Raw genomic sequence first — 26,985 nt, 5'->3', positions numbered from 1 at the left:
GAATAAACTTAATGTTCCACTACATGCCTTGGCATATATCCTTCTGCCAAATTACTACTCTCCATCTTGGTTGGGCCAACCTGCACCTGGGGATGGGGTTAAGATCAAACCCCATATAGATCCAGAGGTATCTAAAGGATATATGGCAGCAGTAGACAAGTTGCTCCCTGACAAGAAGGAGAGTGCTAATCTGAGTCTTGAATTAGGCAGATACTTTAGTTGCACTGGTTCCTTTGGTTCTTTGCATACAATGGAAGATAAAGATAGATTTGATGCTCTCACACGGTGGGAAGCATATGTCAGCATGGGACTTTTGCCAAAATTGGCAAAAAAAGTTCTCTCACAGGTTATAAATACTTCTTTTGCAGAGAGGTGTTGGAGCACCTACAGCTTCATCCATAATGTGAGAAGAAACGGACTCAATGAAAACCGGGAAGAAAGCTTGGTTTATGTGCACTAAAACTTGAGGTTGTTGAGTCATTATTGTGATCGGGCTTATGAGAATACATCATATAAAATTTGGAACAACAACCCAGAGGACGATAATTTGGAGGATGGAACTATACATCTAGAAGAATTGGAAGAAGAACTTTTGAGAGATGATGATGAGGCAACAACAGCCATGCCACCCCACCATCCAGTAATGGTGCTCAAGTTCCAACAATTGTTCCTTTGTTGTCACCGCCTCCATCTACATCCTCACATTGAGGGCATGTGCCTTCTGGTTCTGGTCATGCAACTATGCAGGAGGAGACTCCTAGAAGACCACCACGACCTGCTCAGAAATTAGACATTTCTTGTGGCAAGAGGAAGCAATAGATGATAGATTTACTTGTCTTTTCTAGTTTCTAGTAGTTTTTATATCTGTTGACTCTTTCATATTTATTATGATATTTTTTGTAAACAATATATGATAATTTAAGTTTGAAGCTTGAAGTTGGCAATTATAACTCATTTGGTAATGAATTATGAATATGATGCTTTGTGAAAGTTGAAAGTTGTTTCATTTCATTTCATTTTATAGCCTTTCATTTCATGTTAGAATTTTTATATAATTTTGGTGATCAATGATGATAAATGTTATGTATTGAGTTTTGAACGCTTGAAACTTTAAGATTGATGAATCATGAGACTTGATATGTTGTATGTTACTAACTTGTGGACATGGTTGATGAAGATTATAACTTCTAGATGATTGATGTTATATGGTTCAATCTATGTTTTTATGCTTTTTATATCAAATTCATCATTCTACATGCTTTTGTTGACATATATGCATCAAAATATATAAAAATGTATATTATATAAAACTTCACTCCCGAACCGGGAGCTTTTGAAAATGTTGCTCCCCACTCCCGCATCTGTTGCATGAGAACACCAACAATCTCTTGGTACCGCAGACCTGTTACCTACACATATTAAAGACCAAGCACACGGGGCAGCATGCTTTTTTGTTGTCTTATGATCACCCATGCTTAGTATTAGGCTGTAAAAATCAAAAAGAAATTAAAATGCAAATTTAATCTAGATGCAACTAATCTATCATGAGAATATCATATGATGTTAGTTCTAATGAGAAAATGAGCATGCAATGCATCCTACCCTAACATGCATACAACAAAGTTAAAGTTAAGTATAACCATAAATTCAGTGCAACCAATCCATCATCAATTCAATAAGCACATGCCTGCCTATATGATTACTTATGTAACAAATCCCAATGTGAATGCAGAGACAATCACATGGAGGATGAAGTGGGTGGGAGGTGGGAAAATATGATTTCCATGCGAGGTAAGAGGAAGCCGTAGGAGAAGGAAAATAAGTCAATCCAAAAGTGTGGGGCTTTCCCTCTAAGTACACAATGGTGGAATGAATGATCACCCTTAAGAACTCCCTATCACAATCACTGCTCATAATATTATGCTTCGGAAGGTCATGATGGGAAGAGAAAGGAGACTTGGGACATGGAAGGGGACAACATATTGGTTGCTCAATGGAGTGATTGTATTCACAACCCTGAGGGTATGAGGGGGAAGGAGGGATGCATCTAGTGGATGGTTCTTCCTCAACATCATACCTAGGGAGGTGAAAGGGCCCATGGTCATTGGAGATCATACGAAAAGGGGTGAGGGAATCACTTGTGGAAGACTCAAGATGATGAACGAGAGAAAAAGGCAAAGGGGAGGGTGAAGTCTCATATTCAATCGATTTTTCCTCCTCAAAATCATAATTTAAAGGCTCAAGTGATTTGAATATAGAATCATAAGGAGGATAGGTGGGAGCTTTGTCGATTTCATCATTATTAGTATCAAAGATTGGGTCTTTCCTAAAAGGAGAATCGATTACTTCCAATTGCCCCTCTTCATGCAAGGGAAAATAATAATTCTCCTTCCCAAGGGTATCAATAGATATGTCATCATAAATAATGCTCAAGAGAAATGGAAGACCAGTCTCAACATCATCCTCCTTATCGGTATCATAAATGGGAGCAAGATCAAATTGAGGACCAACAATTTCCCATTTCCCCTTTTCAATGCAGAAGTAATCTTCAATGTAATCTTCCAAGGGGCTAATGGGATCACCTTCCCCAAGGTTCTCAAAAGGAGAGTCATCAGGAGTAATATCCTTGAGAAAGGTAAGGTCAGCCTCAACTTCACTTTCCATAGCCTCATCTTCCCCAACACATGTGTTCACAAAATCATCCTTTTCATCATGTGGACCCAAGGAGGACTCATCTTTTTGCTCATTATTTAGGTCCCCAAGGTCCTCTCCAACTTCGTCAGATTGATTCCACTCTTCCATATATTCCTCACTTTGATGATGATCCTTCACACTTGAACTTTCTTCAATGTCACCTTGATCATCCAATTGATTACCTTTTGTGGGGCTTTGCGACTGATTATAATATTTGTCATTGATTAGGTCAGTCAGAATATTAAAAGCACAGGTTAGGCCAGCAAAGTCAAGGAGACGACTAGGATCCTTCTCATAGGCACACCTCATTATGTAGAGTTGCTTTTGTGTTGACCTATGAAACCTGAGCATGAATTCCTTATCCATATCCTCCAATAAATCTTGATAAAATTCAGCATATTTATCCACATCCTTTTGCAGTTCTTGAATGTCTTGGTCATTGAGTTTTGCAAATGTAGAACCAAGATTAATCTCTCTTTTACAATAGTCCATTTTTCATGATTTGCATATTAGGATTAAAATGGAGTCGCCAGGGTGAATTAAAGTGCCTTGATAGATGCTTGCTTCACCCTACAAGCATTAACTTTGAAGCTCAATGAAGAACTAGGGCTTCGTTCTTCCAATGGAGTCGCCAATAATGATATGTCAATATGTCATATGGGGAACAAAACACGCGTCTTAGTTCCCCGAAAACAGTGCCAAAATGTTACCACTCAAACTAGTAGGGGTCCTATAGAGCAACTACTAGGTCAAGCGGCAACAATTGAGTGATAGCCCACTGTCACCTCAGTTAAGGCTCCTTGCTCTTCACGAACTTTCACTGATGGGAGGAGACCCAGTATAAAGGGAATCACCAGAAAGGATGTATCACTGAATGGATAGAGAGTAATTCCTAAGGCCTGTTCACAAGAGAGGCTCAATTAGATAGATTGCTTGCTTCAAAAGCAAGGTGATGGGCTCTCTATGAAGAGCTAAGAGGTTACTTGAGCCTAGGTTTTGGGAATATGCTTTGGCAAGGGGATTCCTTGACTTAAGGATCCTTATAGAAGAATGGATTCTATGTAAATCTTCGTGGTTTTTGAGTTGTAAAGTTGTGAGACCACAAAGAATCCAAGTGAACCCAAACTAGGTCAAGGGTATGGAGTTGATCACTCAAAGTGAGGTTTGACCTAATTAGGGAGGAGAATAGGATCAAAGGACTAATTTTCTTTAGAAATTTGAATTCAATGATCCAAATGAGGACACTAACCCAAATCAACCTAGGGAAAGAAACGGTCCTCAAGTTAGGCCTTACAATATCTCGGGATTCCATCGTCGAATTGAGCTCAAAATTGGAGGACCTCTTGAGAAAACTCCAGAGTAGTTGTGGACAAATTTTCAAGGTGATTGGATGGCTACAAAAGATTTTACTTGATGCCCTACGTTACCTTTAGGGTTAGGCCTAGAAAAATAAGAAAAGGTGAAGAATAATGCTCTTTTATGATCACCTTTGGACTAGATCAATGCCTAGCCTATTGGGAGAATGGAGTCTAGTAGAAAAAATGTTTAAAGAAGCTTAATTTCAATCAAGGAGTTCCCCAGCAACTTTGCATAACAAAGGCAACAACTAGGTTACAAGGGAAATTTACATTTCTAATTATGTGCAAATGATGACTTATCAAGATAATGCATGAGCAATCATGTATCTCTAGGACAATAATCCACCATACATTTCAACAATCAACATGAAAAATCCCTCACAAAGACAAGGTCAGCAACTTCGCAAAAGCCCAAGAGCAGCTACACCATCTTCATGAACAAAAACATTCCATAAATCATTTTATGAGACAAAATTACAAGATAAGCATGAAAAGAGTATTCACAATGTATATTGAAATTATTCCAATCATCAAGTGCAAGAAAAACAAAACTCCAAGATAGAAAAATCAAGATCTTCCAAACATCGAAATTCATTAGTTCTCCAATTCATCCATCCAAAAGGCTAGCGAAAATCTCAAGAGATATAAATGATCCAAATCCAAGTGATGATGATCAAAATGAATCATCTCACTTCTATTTATACAATCCTCTAAGGGATTCGAATGGCCTAATTTGGACTAATAATGCCCCTAAAATAAAATAATGTGCATGATAACAAAAAGGTGACAAGCCCACCAAATAGCACAATAACATAAGAATAAGCCTCTCTAGAGGGTTGAATGATCAACATAGTGAGTCGTTGGGCCTTTGAGGAGGCCTAATGAAGTCCAAGGGGTGCCATGATGTAGAACTGGACTCCAAACATAGTAAATAAGGGGTTCGCCCCTTGTTTTCCAAGCAAGAACTTGTTATGCTCCCAAGTGAGTGTGGGTGCACAAGGACATCCTCATGGGTCTCCAAATGGAGCGAGAGACACCCTCTGGACCTTGGAACATCTGCCAAGTTTATGGTACATATGTGGATTTGACTGGGCAAGGTGAACCAGGTGCATCATCGTCATCCAAAAGGTAGAACACAAGCAATCAACAAGTGGTGTTGGGGATCTATGAAGTACACTCTACTATGGTAGAGTCCAATAGCTCTCTACGCTCACCCTACAAGTGCCAATGTGGCCCTCTAGAGGGCTAAGACCCCATATAGGGAGACCAAACCCCAAATGGAGACCCACCTGCAACCCTGCATAAGATCCAATGCTTTCCCTTTTCCTCCAATACAACCAATCATCAGAATAATCAAGTAAAAGAGCTTACAAGTCATGGAACCAATCCAGCTCTTCATGATGGCATGCCCTTCCATAGTGGGCTTTGGCATATAAAAATGTCTCTAAGCTCAATAGGGGCTTAATCAAGGATCCTATTAGGTGGTTTCAACCTTTAAAGGGGGTGACATGTCCATCGTACATCCTTAAAGTGGTAGGTGGAAAATGATATAGTAATGGAATGGAATGGGGATCAGGGGAATCATCCAGACCACATGTCATGGTGGAAGGGTAGCTATAATAGGGGAAGCTCACGCCTAGGTATATGAGTGTAGGAGGGAGCAAATCATGGTACATGAGTTACCCTGACTTTTGTTTTTCCACCCTTCTTCATATACCTTCTACCTTTGATTGATTTTTCTTCATAATTTCTCGGGGCTCCAGGGGATGAGAGCATGATGTGTAGTATATAGTAGTGGAAACTCCCTTAAAGTGAGGCGATTCATTGCCCACCAAGGGTTGGGACAATCATGGGTTCTTTAATGATGGAAAGGGCTCATCTAGGGCCCATAGGAACCAAGGTGATTGTAATATTCCTAATTAGCCATGGCTAATTGGAATATTCGATTTTGCTCAATTTTGCCTTCTATAGTTATTTATAAATAGAAAGGTGAGGAAAGGGGGACATAACTCACTTTTTGAATAAAGTCACTCCCTAGTAGCACAACGTTGTAACTTAAAAAGAGAGCCAAGGGGGCGAAAGGACCACGCAGAGAACAGGGCCCACGTAGACACTTGGAGGGACTGTGCAGATGGAGAGGAGCACGTGGCAAGAGAGAGGCTACGTTGGAGGAGGTGGGCCTTAGGGTTTTGAGAGAGGCCAACACTATAAAGGAGAGAGGAGCCTCCTCATTTTGGCATTCGATTATGTTGCATTTGAGCTAGTCACTTCGGCTTAGAGCACGCTAGTTGTTTAGCCTGTCTGCAGCACTGTTTAGTGCATCGAGTGTCTCCATTCGGAGATCTCACCCTTAGCCCCGGGGAACTTTGAGTACCTGCTCGGGCAAGGTAGTTTCATTAGTCTTTTGCAGGAGGATCGATTTTTTGGAGTTGAGGAGGAGCTGAGCATTTTTTATGACTGCACAGTCTTGAGAGAAGAGGACGCAGTCTCTTTGGGTAGGAGCTCCGGAATGGGTTTATGTGGAGGATTTGAGCTTGGAGGCTGAGCAAGGGATCAGCCCATGCGCAGAGTTTTGGAGGATTCTCTTCAGTGGCAGCGCAGAGCCTTGAGGAATAGCGTAGATCCTCAAGGGTGTGATTTTCGGGGGTCAGCTATTTTGGAAAAGCTTTCTAGGCTTTTCTAGGTTTATTGAGCAGAGGTTGATTCTAGAGTTTCAGCATTTTCTGAGGGGAACAGCCCCAAATCCTCACTTGATTCCAGCAGTAGCAGCAGCACAGCAGTTCTCCGGTAGCTTGGACGCAGTTCAGAGAGAGGCCATTTCCTTACCCTTCTGAGTGTATTTCTTCACTTGCTTTGTGCAAGTCGAGGTGCTATCTTTCTGATCACCTCTTGTACTCTGTCCATTACTCAGTATAATAAAATGGCTTAGCATTTCTCTCTGCATTTCTTGAGTATCTGCTTATATTCCATGTATACATTATTGTATGTTGCACTACTATTATTTTTATCTCTTTGAGCTTCCCAGCTACTATACCACTTGTGTGTTTTTCTCCTATACTCTTAGACAGAGTCTAAAAAGGGCCAGGTAGCCTCCAGATCTCGTCCTCTTTTCAAAGGCGACATATCTGGTAAACGCCCTCCCAGTCCATCTCTAGTTGGAGTTTGCTTGTGTTTGAGGGATATCCCTAAAAAGGGATATTACAGTGGTATCAGAGCATAGATCTGGCTCAGCCTGTGGAGCTAGCAGTCTATGACACCGAGGGAGAAGCCCTACATCTGTTACAGAGGTAGGAAATACAAAGATATTGAGCGTGGGTTGGAGAACACCTACGAAGAGGGAAACTATGTTCGGGTGGTGGACACAGAACAGGAGGAGCCTGTGGTGGACGCAGAGCAGGAGGATCCGATGGCAGATGAGGACGGGAAGAGATTTGCAGACATGCTCCTCAAATTAGTACAGGATCTGTCGAGGCAGATCGAGGTGATGGGGCAGAGATTCACGGCGATGGAGGCTAGACAGCATGAGAACCCACGAGTTTTCCAGGTTGGTGAGGGATCGGGTACATCCCGCCATTTCCCAAAGCAGGGTGCCACTCAGCATGATACTACTCAGCAGATGGCCTCACATGCCCCTACACGCTCTACCATGGCCACTTTCCTAGGAGCAGACACGGGAGCCGAAGCCCAGCAGGAGGCAGAGCCAAATCATATGGGCGATTATTTTGCAGAGTACCAGGCCTATGGGCAAGAGTTTAGGGATGCTCTCTCATTCAAAGACTTTGTTGAGCTCCAGCGGGATAGTAGACCCCGCGATCATCACAGAGGATACCGGCATTATCATGATGGAGACACCCACTGCACAGCTAGTAGATTCCACTTGCCTATGTTTGGTGGTTCATCAAGCAGTTTGGCAAAGTCTTGGGTGGAGAAGCTGGACATCTATTTCCAACTTAACCAGATGTCGAAGACAGAGGCCATCAAGGTGGCGACATTACATTTGGATGGCGAGGCCCAGGACTAGTGTTTCCATGGATTGGTTACACTCTGACACTCCACAGTGACGACATATGTCGAGTTCACTAGGAGATTGATAGAGAGGTTTGACCGGAGGGATCCGGAACAGCACTTTGTTGAGCTGACGAGGCTCAAACAGACCAGGAGCCCAGAGACCTACATTGCAGACTTCTTGAGGGTTTCAGTGATGGTGCCAGATCTATCTACGGCACGGAGGATCTACATGTTTGTTGAGGGGTTAGCAGAGCCACTTCGGGGTCTAGTCAGATCCACTAGACCAACCACACTCCAGGATGCTATTAGTAGGACCCGAGACTTACAAGATGCCTTACCCAAGACCCGGACACCTTACCCCGAGAGACAGGCTTTCCAGCCTAAGGGGAAGGATGTGAGGATTCCGCCTCCAAAGGGGAATCCAGGACGAGCACAGATTGATGATGATGCCAAGAGGGAGCTGAAGAAGAAGCGGTTGTGCTTTACCTGTCAAGAGTCATGGGCACCGGGACATAGATGCGCTGCTGGCAAAACACATTTTATTGAGGTCTTCTCCGAGAGCAGCGGGGAAGAGGATGAGGAGGATGATGTGGAAGCAGGAGATAGTCATGCCACGCAGGATCCTTTGCCACCTCCACCACCACCAGTAGGTGGTGCAGCTTTTGCACCTACCGGAGGGGCCCTTGCAGCATTGCAAGGAGTTCCTAAGTATTTGACGTTGCGCGTACAGGGGACAATATGTGGCCAGCGATTATCAGTTTTGGTTGACAATGGGGCAACCCACAACTTCATCGATGCACAGATGGTTGAGCGGAGAGGTATACAAACAGAGAGCTTCAATGGATTTTCAGTTTTGGTCCCAGGAGATCAGACCATGGTGTGTGCTCGTTATGTCCCAGAGTTATCAATGACGATGGGCACCTACACACTGACTGACCACTTTTTCGTGGTCAATATTTCGAACACCAACATGATACTAGGTGTTCAATGGCTTATCACTCTAGGGAAGGTCACGACAGATTGGAAGGCCCTAGAGATGGATTGGGATGATGAGAAGATGGGGAGGCATGAGAATATATGGGGACAGCACACATATCCGCCTCAGACTGTTTCCGCTCATCGGATGGAGGCAGTCTTCCGGAAGGGAGACGTAGAGTGGGCAGTAGAGTTGCGTGCATCAGAGGCAGGGACTACAGGGCAGACGGTGCACCCAGAGATATAGTCCATCCTTGACCACTATGCCACAGTGTTTGGGGAGATTCTGTCGGGATAGCCACCGAACCAGGGGTTTGAGCACACCATTGAGCTTGAGCAGGGCATACAAGCAGTGATTACTAACCCCTATAGGCATCCCAAGGCCTATCGGGATTCGGGATGAGATTGAGCAGGCCATTCAGGAGTCGCTGGCTCTTGGGCACATTCGGCCGAGCACGAGTCCTTTTGCTTCTTCCGTGGTGTTGGTGAAGAAGAAGGACGGCACATTGAGGATGTGCATTGACTACAGGGCCCTGAACAAGAAGACACTGAAGAACAGGTACCCCATACCCAGGATCGATGAGTTGATGGATGAGTTGAGAGGAGCACGGTTCTTCTCAAAGATTGATTTGAGATCTGGGTACCATCAAATTCGTGTGAGGGAGCAGGACATTCCCAAGACCACCTTCAGGTGTCACTATGGGCACTTTGAGTTTTTGGTGATGCCCTTCGGGCTAACCAACGCCCCAGCTACATTCCAGTCCTGCATGAATCACATCTTCCACAGTCACTTAAGGAAGTTTGTGTTGGTGTTCTTTGATGATATCCTCATTTACAGCAGGACTTGGGAGGAGCATCTCCAGCACATTGAGACAGTGTTGCGCATCTTGGAGGAGCAGCAGTTCTATGCCAAGCTCTCCAAGTGTGAGTTTGGGTTGACGGAGATGTTGTACTTAGGACACATCATAGGGGTGGACGGAGTGAGAGTCCACAAGGAGAAGATCAGGGCCATCAGAGATTGGCCGGAGCTGAGGAACGTGACAGAACTTCGGGGATTCATTGGCATTTGTACTTACTACCGGAAGTTCATCAAGAGTTTCTCACAGCTTGCTGCACCCCTGATAGATTTGACGAGGAAGGGGGCATTCAGTTGGTCGGATACAGCACAACGATCCTTTGACAGGCTCAAGGAAGTTATGAGTAGCTGCCCAGTGCTTGCATTGTCGGATTTTACGCAGCCATTTGTTTTGGAGTGTGATGCGTCGGGAGAGGGGATCGGCGCAGTGTTGATGCAGGGAGGTCACCCTATAGCCTTTGAGAGTCGGAAGCTCCTTCCGCACGAGAGGTTGTATTCTATATACGACAAGGAGATGCTGGCCATTATGCATGCATTGGCCAAGTTCCGACAGTATTTAATGGGTAACAGATTCAGGGTGAGGACTGATCACAACAACCTCAAGTTCTTTTTAGAGCAGAAACAGCTATAGGAGAGGCAGCAGAAGTGGATCAGTAAGATCCAAGCATATGACTTTGACATTGAGTATGTCAAGGGTAAGAACAACGTGGTAGCAGATGCCCTTTCACGTAGACCAGCCACGTTGTCTCTTATGAGCTTGGACACAAACTAGAGGGCTCGACTCTTAGTAGAGTACTCCAAGGACAAATTTGCATGTGAGGTTCTGGATGGGCAGGTGGCGGATGACAGGTACAGGGTGGTCGATGAGATCATCTACTACAGGGACCGGATCTTCTTGACTGAGGGATCTCAGCTCAAGAAGAAGATACTTCAGGCATCACATGATTCACCATTGGCCAGCCATCAGGGGTTTACCAAAACCTACAGGGCCATTAGAGAGAGGTTCTCATGGAAGGGCCTCAAGGAGGACGTACTCCAGCATATCTGAGAGTGCGATATTTGCCAGAGGAACAAGGGGGAGATGAGCCATCCCGCAGGATTGTTGCAGCCTCTTCCCATTCCAGAGGGGAAATGGGAGTGTATTTCAATGGACTTCATCACAAGGTTGCCCATGGTACAGGGCAAGGATTGTATCTTTGTCGTCGTTGATCGACTGACAAAGTACGCACATTTTTTCGCCATATCCGCACACTACACAGCATCGCAGGTGGCCGAGCTATTCTTCAGAGAGGTCTTCAGGCTGCATGGTCTCCCTAAGACCATCACTAGTGACAGGGACAGTTGTTTCATGGGCAGGTTTTGGCAGGAGCTTTTCCGGTTGGTGGGGACGAAGTTGACACCGAGTACCAGTTATCACCCACAGACGGACAGGCAGACAGAGATAGTTAACAAGTGGCTGGAGGGCTACTTGCGTAACTATGTCAGTGGGCAACAGCGAGCATGGTTGAAGTTGCTGCATCTGGGGGAGTACTGCTACAACACTACACATCACATGTCCATTGGTATGTCACCATTCTATGCTTTGTATGGATATCAACCTTTATCTTTTGCTGACGTGATGTTTGGTGCTAGTAAGGCTCCGAGAGCCAAGATTTGGATCCAAGACAGTCAGGATATTCTCCGAGCTCTCAAGGATAATATGGCTACAGCACAGAACCAGCAGAAGCTATATGCTGATAGGGGTCGGGTGGAGAGACAGTTTGAGGTAGAGTACTTGGTCTACCTACGATTACAGCCATACTGACAGTCATCACTGAAGCAGAAGAGGGCTGAGAAGCTCAAGCCCCGCTTTTATGGGCCATACAGGGTGATACACAGGATTGGACAGGTTATGTATGAGTTGGAGTTGCCCCAAGGCAGCAAGATTCATAACGTTTTTCATGTATCATGCCTGAAGAAGGCATTGGGGAAGCAGGTGACAGTGACAGATGAGCTACCACCCACGGATGATGAGGGGCATTTGGTGTTGTAGCCAGAGGCTATTATTGATACTAGGGAGAGGCAACTGCGGAGCAGGACGGTCCGAGAATTCTTGGTGAGGTGGAAGAATTTACCGGATGAGGATGCCACTTGGGAGAGTGAGAAAATTTTGCAGCATCCATCACTTCAGTTGCTTGAGGACAAGCAACATTTTGCCGGGGGAGACTATAACATTCCTAATTAGCCATGGCTAATTCGAATATTCGATTTTGCTCAATTTTTCCTTCTATAGTTATTTATAAAGAAAAAGGTGAAGAAAGGGGGCATAACTCACTTTTTGAATAAAGTCACTCCCTAGTAGCACAACGTTGTAACTTAAAAAGGGAGCCAAGGGGGCCAAAGGACCACGTAGAGAAGGGGGCCCATGTAAACACTTGGAGGGACTGCGCAGATGGAGAGGAGCACGTGGCAAGAGAGAGGCTACGTTGGAGGAGGTGGGCCTTAAGGTTTTGAGAGAGGCCAATGCTATAAAGGAGAGAGGAGCCTCCTCATTTTGGCATTCGATTATGTTGCATTTGAGCTAGTCACTTCGACTTAGAGCACGTTGGCTGTTTAGCCTGTCTATAGCACTGTATAGTGCATCGAGTGTCTCCGTTCGAAGATCTCACCCTTAGCCCCGGGGGACTTCGAGTGCCTGCTCGGGCAAGGTAGTTTCATTAGTCTTTTGCAGGAGGATCGATTTTTTGGAGTTGAGGAGGAGCTGAGCATTTTTTATGACTGTGCAGTCTTGAGAGAGGAGGACGCAGTCTCTTTGGGTAGGAGCTCCAAAATGGGTTTATGTGTAGGATTTGAGCTTGGAGGCTAAGCAAGGGATCAGCCCTTGCGTATTGGAGGATTTGGCAGAGTCTCGGGCAGAGTTTTGGAGGATTCTCTTCAGTGGCAGTGCAGAGCCTTGAGGAATAGTGTAGATCCTCAAGGGGGTGATGTTCAGGGGTCAGCTATTTTGGAAAAGCTTTCTGGGCTTTTCTAGGTTTATTGGGCAGAGGCTGATTCCAGAGTTTCAGCATTTTCTGATGAGGGGAACAGCCCCAAATCCTCACTTGATTCCAGCAGAAGCAGCAGCACAGCAGTTCTCCAGCAGCTTGGATGCAGTTCAGAGAGAGGCCATTTCCTTACCATTCTGAGTGTATTTCTTCACTTGCTTTGTGCAAGTCGAGGTGCTATCTTTCTGATCACCTCTTGTACTCTGTCCATTACTCAGTATAATAAAATGGCTTAGCATTTCTCTCTGCATTTCTTGAGTATCTGCTTATATTCCATGTATACGTTATTGCATGTTGCACTACTGTTATTTTTATCTCTTTGAGCTTCCCAGCTACTATACCACTTGTGTGTTTTTCTCCTATACTTTTAGATAGAGTCTAAAAAGGGCCAAGTAGCCTCCAAATCTCGTCCTCTTTTCAGAGGCGATATATCTGGTAAACGCCCTCCCAATCCATCTCTGGTTGGAGTTTGCTTGTGTTTGAGGGATATCCCTGAAAAGGGATATTACAGTGATGGCCATGGATATAGGGTAGAGTTTGTGTTTGGCTTTTGCCCACGTGCTAAATTTGTATGTCCCTACCATCTTTTGCATTTTGTGGTACATTTCCTCTTGAGAGGGGCCAAATTATGCTTCTGGGGCATCATTCCAGGCCCGAACCAAGGTGTGGACAAGGGGAGGGGGAAGTTAACCCTATGTGGACCCAGTGGACACTGTGGACCCAAATGGGAAAATAGATGAATGGGGCTAGAATGAGTGGTGGGGATGATGTATATGGTGTCAGGAAGCGGAAACACGCAATCAAAATCAAGATTTCCTATGTCATGCCAACCCCAAAGCAAGTGGCCATTAAAGGAGATCCCACAAGACTAGGATACAAGGTTAACCACAGAATTAAGCAATGGAGACAAGAATACAAATCTAGCCCACTCTTTCTGCCAAACCCCCCACCAATCCATGCCCAAAATTGCTCATGACAAGTAAGAAAAATTACTCAACTATACCAATGAAAAGCCATACCTTCAGGGTCAGGAGGCCCACCTTCAAACATACAATCATAACAAGTGGGTGAGGGACCACATGGTTGGCTCAAGTGGCGGAGATAATGGCACATCGAGCTATCTAGTGGCTGCAAGGGGTTGCTAACTATTAGTTGAAGACCATCTAGGAGAAAAAAAAATTCTCCTATATATGTTACCCGCAAGTGGTGGGTAACAAGGAAAATGCACAAGTCCAAGAAAGATGAGAAAACAAGGATGAATTAAACATGTGAGGATCAATGTGCAAGGTTGAGGGCTCAAACCCAAGGGTAGGGTTGAGCGCTCAACCCTAGGGTTAGGTCTAACATAGGGTCAAGGGCTCACACCCAATCTCAAGGTCAGTGTGCACGAAAGAGGGGAAGGAGAACGTGCATGTATGAGAAAATACTTCTTCAAGGATTTGATTCAAATATCACGTTCTTGAGTCAAAAGAGAAACATTAAACAAAAATTTTAGGAAGTGACACAAAAAATGACAAGCCAAAAGTTTGTTGAAAATTTAGACATACCATAATAGCATCAACACCACAACCAATCTTATCTTGCGAAGATGGATGATGTGGAAGTAGCTTTTCAACTACTTTCTTCTCATCTTCAGGTGTTAATTCATCACCATCTTTATACCTGCCATCAGAGACAAACCCAACTATTGAATATGTCAAAGACATTAACATAAAGGTAAGATATAAATCTTGATAACTAAATATGTAGCACACATTATCTTGAATGCACTTACAAAATTGGTAATATAGCAAATTTAACTTGAATATATTAATCAAACGAGGAGATTGTCCTAAAACACTGAAACAAATCATTTGTTGCACATGAAACTTTTAACATATATTCTTAAGCATCTAGAATGAAAAACATAATTAAAACGCATTTATAACATTTGTAAATTTGCAAACTTAATATTACTCATTTGAACCATTACAAGGATATAATTCTAACTGCAAAAAGGTTCAATAAAATATACAACTTTATTCAAATGATATGCTTTACGGAAAAACCCCAACAAAGATAACGATAAATATTTTACAGACAAAACATAAATTAGATCAAGATAGATCCATGCATGAAGAGCCTACAGATTATTAGATTATTTAAATTGGTCCCTGTTACCCACCAAAAAGGGTAATCCTATAGGAGAAAACCTTTTCTCCTATCTTGGACAGCCAGCTAGCCAGCTAGCCAACAGCCCTACACATTGCTCAAGGATGATGATATGCTACATTCTTGCACCATTTGCATCTGGTCATGCACCTCGCACCATATGGCATTCTTCTTGAATGAAGGTGGGCTGCCACTTGTTGGGCTATCTAATTATTACTCAATAAACCTTTTATTTGTCAATCTGGTTCGTAAGCTTATGATCTGTAAACACAATATGTGCAGGCAAAGGGATGAATTCTAAGTTACCCTAGTCACTTGCAAAGTGAAGAAACTTTTCTATAATCTATTAAAATCAAAGAAAACTACTTCAAAGAAGAAACCTCAGACAGTCTTACTCGTTCACAAAACTTACATTGAGCACAACCAGGATTCAAGAGCTTTCTATATCATGTCACAAATTATTTAACTTGTAGATCAACCTAGTCTTATCTTTAAATGTTGGTCAGCAAATGTTTAGGCTATCTGTGCATGGAAGAAACTAAAATGCAAAGGAACACATCACTTTCAAAAACCAATGATTAGTCCTCTGTTCAAAATCTCCTTACAGGCTCAATATGTAATCATTCACTTAATTCATTCATGTGTTCTTGTCATCAAAAGGAAGGCTAGACTTAGATACCAGAGAATTCTAAGTGCTACTTGTAATCAAATAAGACATAGTACTGTAATGTAAAATTAGATATCGTTGAAACAGAGTATTTAAAGAGCACAATGAAATTGGCTATCAGTCCTTGTGGACCTGATCTTACAAAGGCACAAAGTACAGCTTCTCTATGTATGCTTCTATACTAGTAAAAAGTGATTAATCCAGATCCCAAATAACAAGTATAACAATCACAATTCATGCTAATCAAAGTGGGGCTAGAAAAATAATTAAAGGAACAGCATATTACTTATGTGAAACTCAAATCTGTTTGCTCAAGAACAAAACAAGTAAATATTGCAAGCGATCTAAGCACACAGAGTTGTTATAGTGATCAAATGCACTATAATGAGTCAACTGGAATGATTTATACACTATAGAGAAGTGAAACCATAACTTAGCACTACAACTAAACTAAGTAAAAAAAATACAAGGTCGCTTCATGTTCCCAACTAGAACATGAAGCGACCTTGGCCCTTCCCAACTAGGCATCAAACTATCTACTTACAAGCATAAGAAAATAATCGCAACAATACCATTAATCAAAAACTCAAATTTATATTACGAAAAGGTCTCTTCATATTATAGCAATATCACCAATCTACACATATCACATTACAGCAGTGTTATCAGAACCGAACTGGTCATCGAACCAGAAAACCTTGTGGACCGGGAACCAGACAGACCAGACCGTCACCGGGAACCAAAAAAAAAAAAAAAAAAACTAGAAAAGAAAGGTTTACAAAAAACACATAAAATATTCATATTTTAAAGAAAAAACAAATATATTCATATGCATCCATATGAATCCAAACCATTTATACACAAATATGCAAAATTTCTCATTTATATAGCAAGTAATAGTGCATATAACCAAAAAAGCACTTAGTGCAAAACATCGTTGAACCAAAAATGCTACAAACATCAACAAGCAGGCTTTAAAAGGCTTTTATAGTCCAAAATAACAACAAGATAGATCATAGTATTATACTACAACCTACAATACTACAAGCTATAGCTATAGCAAATCAATGATCAAATCATCATTCATCATCATAATCATCATCCAATTCATGATCATCCTCTTCATCCTCATTTGATGCATGAGTAGCATCCAAGTTTGCAATGGGATTATGGCTTGATTCCCCTGGCCCTAAAGCTGCTACTAGTGCTTCTGATATATTTGCCTCTACATCCTTTGGAGGTGGGTCCAAGTCCAACCAAGAAAGGTCTTCATTGCCAAAAGTTGGTGCTTGACTCTCCACAACCCATTCTGATGTTGGATCAAAGTCATCCAAAACAATGTTGCTTGATTCAGGGGTTTTATTCAGCAATTAGTTGCACCTCAACCTAAGGTTGTACTGAACAAAAACCATGCCATTCAACCTATTTTGCTCCGAATGGTTCCTCTTCTTAGTGTGCATACACTCAAGCACACTCTAATTCTGCTCACACCCTGAGGCACTACATGTCTGGCTCAAAATTCAAATTGCAAATTTTTGCAATTGAGGGCATTAGCAAATGAATTTGAAACTTGAAACTTGGGCTCAACAATTGCAAAATTCAAATTGAAATGAGTAAATTATTAATATAAGAATTCGCAAATTTTGACAGTTCTTACCTGGGGGACTCTTTGCTCTATTTCTTATAGCCATAGAAATTCCAAAGGTACCAATACTCTCACTGAAATTCAAGAGCTTGTTATGAATTTGATCTTGAGTCTTGGAATCTAGGACCATGCGCTCAATGCATTTATACAATCCCCCTAAAACCTCCCCATTAGCCTCAAAATTTGTAGTGTAATGGTACCTTCAAAATTCAGAAAACAAAAACATATTCATCAAGTCAACAAAATTAAAAGTTAAAACTTATAACTTATAAGCAATGAGCATTGAAATCCAAAATTACATACCTTGGATTTAAGTAGTCCAGCTGCATGTAAAGGTCTATGGAGTTGTTTGTTCCATCTTTCATCAATGATTCTCCATAGAGGAATGTACTTTTGTATTTTATCCCCATATGCTGCCTTTATTTGTTCCTTGGCCTGATCCATGGCCTCATAAACAAAACCCATGGCAGGTTTATCACTATCCACCATCCGCAAAACTCTGACAAGAGGCTCACTAAATAGCACAATCTCCTCTACCTTTGACCAAAATCTTTTGTCAAATACTTGGTGAATCATATGTTTCCCTTCAGCCTTTTTGCTCCACTGAGATGAATTCCATTCATCTCGTGAAAACAGCTTCCTCAAGTTCGATTTTTGTTGAACAATGGATTGCAACAAAAGGAAGTTGGTTGGAAATCGTGTGATGCCTGATCGAACAAGCTCTTTACCCCCCGTGTGCTTTCTCATAAGATTCAAAACCCATGAGTGGTTGTAGATGTACCTGGTTATGGATTTTGCATCTTCCACACAATTCTTCACCCACTCAATTTTGCCCATTTCCTCAAGCATGAGGTCCAAACAATGGGTTGCACATGGAGACCACCAAATGGTAGGGTGTTTTTCCTCCAATATCTTTCCCGTTGCAGCATAGTTAGAGGCATTATCTGTGATAACTTATACAACATTTTCAACCCCTACTTCCATAACTACTTCATCCAAAAGACAAAATAGCAATTGTGCATCCTTCACTTGATCAGATGCATCAATAGATTTGATAAACATAGTACATTTTGGACAAGCAATTAAGAAATTCAGTATGGTGCGAGATCTACCATCAGTCCATCCATCAAACATAATTGTGCATCATGTTTTGGTCCATGATTGTTTGAACTCTGTAAGGTACTCTTGTATTCTTTGAACCTCATTTGGTAAAAATGGCCCCTTGATATCATGAAAGTTAGGGTCTTTAAAGCCTTACTCCACATGAAGCTATAGCATCAATCATAGGTTGTTAATTTGCATAATTAGTAGCATTAAAAGGTATGATGCACCATCTAGTAATGCATTCATATGCAGCCTCCTTCTCTATCTTCTTCCATTTAGCATCAAGTGTTGGTTGAGAACCAAGGGTGGTGCGGGATACAAAGGAGGAGTCAATCCCTTTACGGGTTGTTGTCCTCTTCAAGTTAAAATCACTTGGACTACCCTCTCCAACTCTAGCAAGAAAACTAGAGGAATCTTCAAAATTGGGCACATATTCTTCAAAATCAAGGTCACTAAGCATAGCATCATCCTTTTGACTTTTGCCTATATCCTTTTTAATTCTTTTGTTTTTCCCCTTTTCTTCATTGTAGGCTTCAATTAAACCTTGCATCTCTTCTTTAAGATCATCGGGAACATTTTCACAAGGTTTTACCTACCCTCTCCAATGTGCTAGGTGTTTTTTTATTCTATGGATCCACCCACCCTTAACTTTTTTCCCACAATATTTGTAGAAATTTATCCCTTGTTCATTTAAATGGTAGTGAACCCAAGCTGGATCATTCTTGTTTTGGGGGGCCATGAAGAAGAAATGAAAAATCTGCATAGAAAACCCCAGGGTTTTTAGAATTCTATGACATTTTTTTAGAGAAAAATAAAAGAGTAGAGGCAATGAAATACCTGGGGAAGATCTGTAAATTTTGAGAAAAGAAGAAGCTCCAACCAATCTGAAAATAAACTCTTCAATCAGCTCCAAAATCTCCCTCAAAAAATTTCCAACGAAATCCCTCAAAATAGCCTTGCAAATTTCAATAATTGTTGAAAAAAATAGAAGAAAATAACGGCCACAATTTTTTCCAACAAAAACTTACAAATCTGAATTCTGCATTAAAACACTAGAGTTTAAAAAATTTTAGGGAAAAAAAGAATAGATTTTTGAATAAAAATAGAACATTAATGGTTGAAAAAAATACCTTGAATTTCCCTCTTAATTTTCTAAAGAAAATCAGCTCCAAAATCCTCCAAAATCAGCTCTGGAGCAGCCCCTACAAATTTGCATAAAAACACTGGGGTTTTTATTTTTTGAGATTAAAAAAATTGATTTTTGGAGAAAAATGGAACAAAAAAAATGGCAAAAATTTCCTTGATTTACCCTCTAAATTTTTTGGAGAAAATCAGCTCCAAAATCCTCTGAAATCAGCTATGTAGCAGCCCCAAAAAATAAAAAATAAAACCTTCCACCAGCTCCAAAAACCACTGAAGAAAACCCAAAGATCTCTAGGGGAAAAAATCTTTTAAGTACCTCAAAAATTTGCCAACCCAACAACTCTCCAAGACTCCAATCAGCTCTTCAAATATGCAAAAAATCTCCCTCATAACAACCCTACAAAAAACTCTTTGAATTCTCCTCACAGACCTCAGCGCAAGAATTGCAAGAGACTCGAACGAATAGTGTGAGTGAAATAGAGGGGGTGGGGGTGTTTAAATAGCTTTAGGGGGGCTAGAGTATCGTTAGAAACTAGAAAAAATATAAATAAAAAACCCCCGCATTTTTTTAATGCCTGAGTCGCACGGCCCCAGACCGGCGGAACCGATCTCTGAACCTGTTCGGATCAGTTTTTCCCCCAAAACAATCAAACCAGCCAGTTCCAATAACATTGCATTACAACAATAACTCACACAAGTGGTTTTACATTGTTTCTTCAATAACTATGACAACACTAACAACAACCCTATTCTCCTTCGTCGCCCCCAATTTATATCACAAAGTGAGTACAAACATGGAAGAGAGCAGCTATAGGGATTATCCCAGTCCCTTTGTTCCCGTGAAACAAAGTATCAGGATTAGACAAGACAACTAATCGAATCGGCCCTCTCTGAACCCATCTAATCATATAAACAAACTTAGAATGGCACTAGAGGCACTCTACAACGTGAAGGGCAGTCTCATTAACAGCGTGCACACAAGGAACCTTAACCAAGATTGATCTCATGCTCGCTTGAAGAAGCTTGGCTGCGAACCAAGGCAGAGACTCCATATCACCAGCTCAGTCTTTGAAACACATATGACTGTTTTTCATTTAGGCAAAGCGCATATCTGCCAACCATTGGATTCGGGTACCATACATAACCTTAAGGTGCTAAATTTAGACTAAACAATTCATCATTAGAAAGATTAGTATACAAAGTTACAAACCCACCTTAACCTTCTAAAGACTTTAGGAAATGGAATAAAATAAGCAATAATTACTTCTGGATGCTTGCTAAAGAGATTTAGGCTTAAAGCTGTAGAAATCTAGGGTAATATAGGTTATGTCATCTGGTTCGAATTTGAATTCAAGTTCGACAACTTTGAAGTTTGATCAAATTTAACAAGAAAATAAATTTGTTAATTTTAGGCAACAATGGTATGTTCTATGCTTTAGAGCAATTTTACTTCAATTTCTTTATTAGCCCAGTATCAATATTCAGATTAGCAATCACATCAACATGATAGTAAAATGCAGATGGAACATAAACATAAACAGTAGAAAACAAGCCAAGACAAGAGGACACAAGATGTGGCACCAGCCAGGGACAAACCCCAATGTGTGGAAACCCTTGATCAAATCTTCTTTTAGTCTTCAATAGTTCAGTAGAGAGAGATGGTACAATTTACAACTCTGATAATTTGTAACAACAGCAAAAGAGCCCTGACCAGAAAAGTCAACGCTAGTCAACACGACAAATTTGACCCTCAGCAAATCGGTCAACTTCAATCAACTTCGGCCTCCAAACAGCAAGATAAAACAACCCTCAAAATAGTCAAATTCAACCCAGTCAAAATCTGGTCAAATAGCCCACCTACGATCAGCCCTAGCTGCAGTCAACATTCAACGTTTAGCCTTGATTTCTATGCCCAGAAATGCGGCCTGCCCAAATAGAGATAGCCCTCACAAAAGCGCAGTCAAAGGAGGTAAACACATGCTGGTCAACACTTGGTCAAACTGTCCAGAAATTCGGTCTCCTGAAATTTCGACCTCCTGAAATTTCGGCCTCCTAAATTTCGCTCTCCTGAAATTTCGAACATGTGGAGAGAGAGAAGTGTGAAGATGAGTGTGTACAAATGAGGCTAAGTCACCTTCTATTTATATGCAACGTTGAGGATGAATAGACGTGACTGTTGGGCTTCTGAGCCTACATAAGTTTGTTGGCCGACCTTGATAATTTGACCATAATCAAAATAAATTCATAACTTCATTTGTACATGCCAGAATTGGATGATGTTTAAATCAATCCTACACCTCTCAGAGAGAGGAATCCAAAAAAAATATCAGTTGTCATAAATAAGATGACCCATGTGGAGTTTGGCCCTAGTTGCCAATTTTAACACTCCCTCTCAACTAGGGAGAACTCCATCTGCTAATCCATCTGCCAATCTGTACTATCTCTGACATCAATGCACTGCTCTTCTCTGTTGAACTATGACGAAGAAGAAGTGATCGAGAATGTATCATACCATTCTCTATTGACCCGAAGTCAGTCTCAATCAAAGGAGAGTGTGTCATACCACTCTTACTGACCCAAAGTCAATTCCAATTGATCCCAAATCAATATCGCTCACCCTAGAATAGGGAGTACGGTAGTACACGATACATCCATCCGTAGTACTATGGTCCCTATCCTCATTTCCCTACTCATTGGCCAGATGAAAGGTACTTCCCATGAGTCCTAGACTGCATGGATAAGATGTCTCAGCAGGAGAAGGATGAAACACTCATCCTACCTGCATGTTACCAAGGGTATTGCAATGGAAGGATGAACCACTCATCCTACCTGCATGTTACCAAGGGTATTGCAAGGGAAGGCTGAACCACTCACCCTATGGTTGTTCATCGCTCCAAGAAGTACCCCAAGCCCCCCGGAGCTCCCAGAGCTCAATGTTCATCTCATACAGGACCCTCATAAGAGGGTCTCTCCATGACTCTAAGTCGTTCTCGGAAGGCCAAGAACTTGACCTTCCCCAAGAGCTTTGTCAAAATATCGGCGACCTGCTCATCAGTCCCAATGTGATGGAGCCTTATTGCTCCTCATTGTACCATATCCCAAATAAAGTGGTACTTGATATCTATATGCTTGGAGCGATCATGAAACACAGGATTCTCTGATAATCGGATCCCACTCTGGTTGTCGCAAAGGATCACGGTGGTATCCAGCACATGTCCAAACAGCGCACTGAAGAGCTTCCTCAACCAGACAACTTCAGAGGCGGCCATACTAGCAACTATGTATTCGGCGTCGACGATGCTCAAGGCAACCAATTTCTGCTTCCTGCTCACCCAGGATATCGAAGCAGAAGTGCTCTTGCGATCCACCACACTACCAGCCAAATCAGCGTCAGAATAACCATGCAGCCTCACATCTCCGACAATGTATCTCAATCCATGAGTGACTGTGCCCCGAAGATATCTCAGAAGATTCTTCGCACCAATCCAATGAATATGATGAGGCTCAACCATATATTGGCTCAATGTGTTAACTGTAAAACATATGTCCGGACAGGAGTTCACCAAGAACATCAATGCCCCTATGAGTTGATGATACTCAAAAGCATTTCCCAATTAAGGTCCAGCAACACTACCACATAACTTCTTAAAGTTAAGTTCCATCAGAGTAGTCACAAGCTTGCAGTCCACCATCCCAAATCTTTCCAATATCTTCACAACATATTTTCCTTGAGAAAAGAAAATTTCACTTGGCTTTTGCCAGACCTCCAACCCTAGGAAATAGTGCATTGGTCCTAGGTCCATCTCAAATTCAGAAGCCAACTCCCTCTTACATTTGTGAATGAGAGAGTTTACACATGTCAGAAAGAGGTCGTCGACATAAAGTACTAGAATGAGAGGGTTTGCACCTGTCAGAAAGAGGTCGTCGACATAAAGTACCAGAATGAGAGGTTTATCATTTTCAATCTTAAAGTAAAGGTTCGGATCAGCTTCACTTCTAGCAAATCCCAACTTCATCAAATAGTTATCGATCTTCTCATGCCAAGCCCGAGGTGCTTGCTTCAATCCATACAGAGCTTTCTTCAACCTGCATACATAAGATTCTCGATCATGAACCTCAAACCCCTCGGGATGTTCCACATATACTTCCTCTTTGATTGAACCATGCAAGAAAGCGGTCTTGACATCCATCTGATGTAGGTTCCATCCTTGCGAGGCAGCAAGGGCTATCATCGAGCGGATGGTGGTGTATCAGGGAACAGTGCAAATATCTCATCGTAATCTACACCTTCCTTTTGAGAGAAGCCTCAAGCAACAAAGCGAGCCTTGAACTTTTTTGCACTTCCATCAGCGCCATGCTTGATTTTGTAGAGCCACTTAAAGGTGACAACCGATTTGTCCTAGGGTCTAGGGACCACATCCCAGACATCATTCTTCATAATTGACTTGTATTCTTCATTCATAGCATCCTTCCATACTTGATGCTTCATAGCTTCTTCGAATGATAAAGGCTCATTTTGAATGATAGTGCTCATCGCGGTCAAATATCCTTGATACCTGTTTGGCTTCTTGCTTTCACGGAAAGTCTCCCTTGTTGCAATGTGTCTCTCGGCATCTTCGAGAGTCTCCCTAAGCCATGAGGGTCTCCTTTTGGAGGAGGAGGGCTCATGAGGAGGACCATCAATAGGATCCATAGTTTCATCAACATCAGGCATCATTTTGTCTTTTGCACCTTGATTTTTGGTGTCAGCTTCTTTTTCCTTCCTTGGGATAGGAAGGTTGTTTATCTTCCTGATGGCCATATCTTTGTCGAAGGTGACATCATGATTTATCTCAACTTCCTTTTGACCAACCACATAAATTCTATATCCCTTAGACTTATCACTATAGCCCACAAAGATTCATTTCTTCCCAAATGCACCCAATTTACTTCTTTTCTCTTTCGGCACATGAATATATACGGGACTTCTAAAAATTCTAAAATGAGAGACATTGGGTTTCTTACCAGTGAACATTTCTTCGAGAGTCTTGAAATCCAATGCTTGATGAGGGCATCGGTTTTGAACATACACGGCGGTATTTGTAGCTTCAGCCCATAGGAATTTCGAAAGGCCTTAATCATGAAGCATGGCACGAACTGCTTCTACAATAGAACAATTCTTCCTTTCAACCACACCATTCTACTCAAGAGTGTATGGAATTGTAGTCTCCCTCTTAATGTCAGCTTCTCTGCAATAATCTTAGAATTCATTAGATTCGTATTCGGTCCCATTATCAGTCCTCAATATCTTGATTTTCTTCTCGGATTGGTTTTCGATCAAGGATTTGAAGTGTCAGAACCAGGTGAACACTTCATCCTTCTTCTTCAAGAAATAGATCCAGGTCTTGCGAGAATAATCATCCGTAAAGGTGAGATAATATAAGTATCCTCCTAAAGAGTTTACAGGCATCATACCAGATATGACGGAGTGGATCAATTGCAATATATCTGTGGTCTTGCTATTACATGAGGGGAATGGTCCCCTTGTAAGTTTTCCTTTGGCACATCCCAGACATACATCTTCATGCTCTACTTTGAACTTAGGCATACCTGTCACCATCTATCTCACATCGTGTAGGATCTTATAATGAAGATGGGCAAACCTCCGGTGCCATAATTCAGATTGTAGAGATGTGTCGCAAGACATGGCTCCCAATGGACTTCCTCAAACTTGATACAAAGTGTCAACCCTGAACCCAAGAGTAAAAGCATATTTAAAATTTATTTTCCAAACACGTACCTTTCCATAGATGAATGCCACCTTGAATCCTTTGTCCTCCATGGCTGAAATGGACACTAGGTTCTTCTTGAGATCAAGTACATATAGTACTTCTTGCAAATGAATAGTGTTACCTTGATTCAATTGAAGGGTAACATTCCCTACTCCCTTCACGAGATAGGTGGCATCATCTCCAAGGATGATCTCCAAGTTTGTCTCCTTTTCTATCAAATTAGAGAGGGCTTCCTTGTATCCGGTGAAGTGCCTTGAGGCACCACTATCAATCAGCCAATTTCCCAAAGTGTCTGGAGGAGAGGCAGTGGAGAGGGCTGATATAAGATAGTACTATTTTTGCTTATTGTTAACAACATTTGATTCTTCATACCTGGAGTTCCTTGATTTCTTGGAGGGTCGACCATTTCCTTGATGTCCTGCATTCCTTTTTCCTTTGCCATTGGACCTGCCATTCCTTTGATCGTTGTTGTTGAAGTTTCCCCTGGAATGATTGTGATCATCATCATGCGATGTGTCCCTTCTATTTGGACACTCCCTTGCATAGTGGCCAAACTTATTGCAAACAAAGCACCTGCCCTTCCTTCCTCCCTTAGATCCAGGGTTTCCATGGAAATGACCTTTAGACCCTGCATTATTTCTCCTTTTGGCATGAGCGGAGAATGCAGTGGGGTTGCTTCTATTAGAAGGCATTTCTTGCTCCACCATTCTTGTTTCTTCTTGAATGCATCTCGACATCAATTCTTCAAACCCTGGAATTCAATCATTGTTGAGGACGGTGGTTCTAAATACATACCACTCAAGTGGGAGTCCTCCAAGGGTGGTGAGAGTAAGTTCCCTGGCAAGAATGACTTCTCCAATTGAGAGTAGATCATTCTTGATCTCAGTAATCTTCAAAAAATAGGATTGAATATCCTCTTCCTTGCCCTTCTTAATATCCTTCAACTTATTCTTGAGAAATAGAATTTGATTAGCATTACTAACCTTGAACATGTCGACCAACCTATCATAGATCTCCTTGGAGGTCTTCAATTCGAAGATGTAGGCCACCAGATGCTTGTCAATGGAATCCCTGATAATATTCTTCGCTTTGACTTCAGCCCTATTATACTTGGTCTTCACAGCAGTCGATGCATTTGAAGGAGATTCAGGGATTTTACCCTCCACATAGTCCATCACTTATTTTTCTTCCAAGGTCAAATCAAGAGACATCTTCCATCTATGATAGTCAGATTTATCATGGAGTTTGTCTTCAGCCGAGAAGTAGGATCAGGAACCCATTGAACCTTTTGTCCTTGTCCAGCTGTCTTTGGTGATTCTTTTTCACTCTTGCTTGGGCTTTGTCTTCACCTCATCTCTGATACCATGTTAATTTTAGGAAACAATAGTATGTTCTATGCTTTAGAGCAATTTTACTTCAATTTCTTTATTAGCCCAGTATCAATATTCAGATTAGCAATCACATCAACATGATAGTAAAATGCAAATAGAACATAAACATAAACAATGGAAGACAAGCCAAAGACAAGAGGACACAAGATGTGGCACCAGCCAGGGACAAACCCCAATGTGGGGAAACACTTGATTAAAT

General features: G+C 41.8%; 1 protein-coding gene across 1 annotated transcript in view; it reads right to left on the bottom strand.

Annotated features, from left to right (window-relative positions):
• The window catches only part of LOC149260998 (uncharacterized), an 87,070-nt gene that overhangs the window by 45,922 nt on the left and 14,163 nt on the right, over positions 1–26,985 (bottom strand). Inside the window, exon 2 of the mRNA XM_089380983.1 lies at positions 14,462–14,576. Within this exon, the coding sequence (XP_089237109.1) occupies positions 14,462–14,576 (115 nt within the window). The remainder of the gene's footprint in view (positions 1–14,461; positions 14,577–26,985) is intronic.

This window comes from Pinus tabuliformis, chromosome 6, assembly GCF_031772625.1.
Source record: "Pinus tabuliformis cultivar Carrire ecotype Pingquan chromosome 6, CPIR1, whole genome shotgun sequence".
Lineage (NCBI taxonomy): Eukaryota > Viridiplantae > Streptophyta > Pinopsida > Pinales > Pinaceae > Pinus > Pinus tabuliformis.
This window is presented reverse-complemented; position numbering and strand designations above follow the sequence as displayed.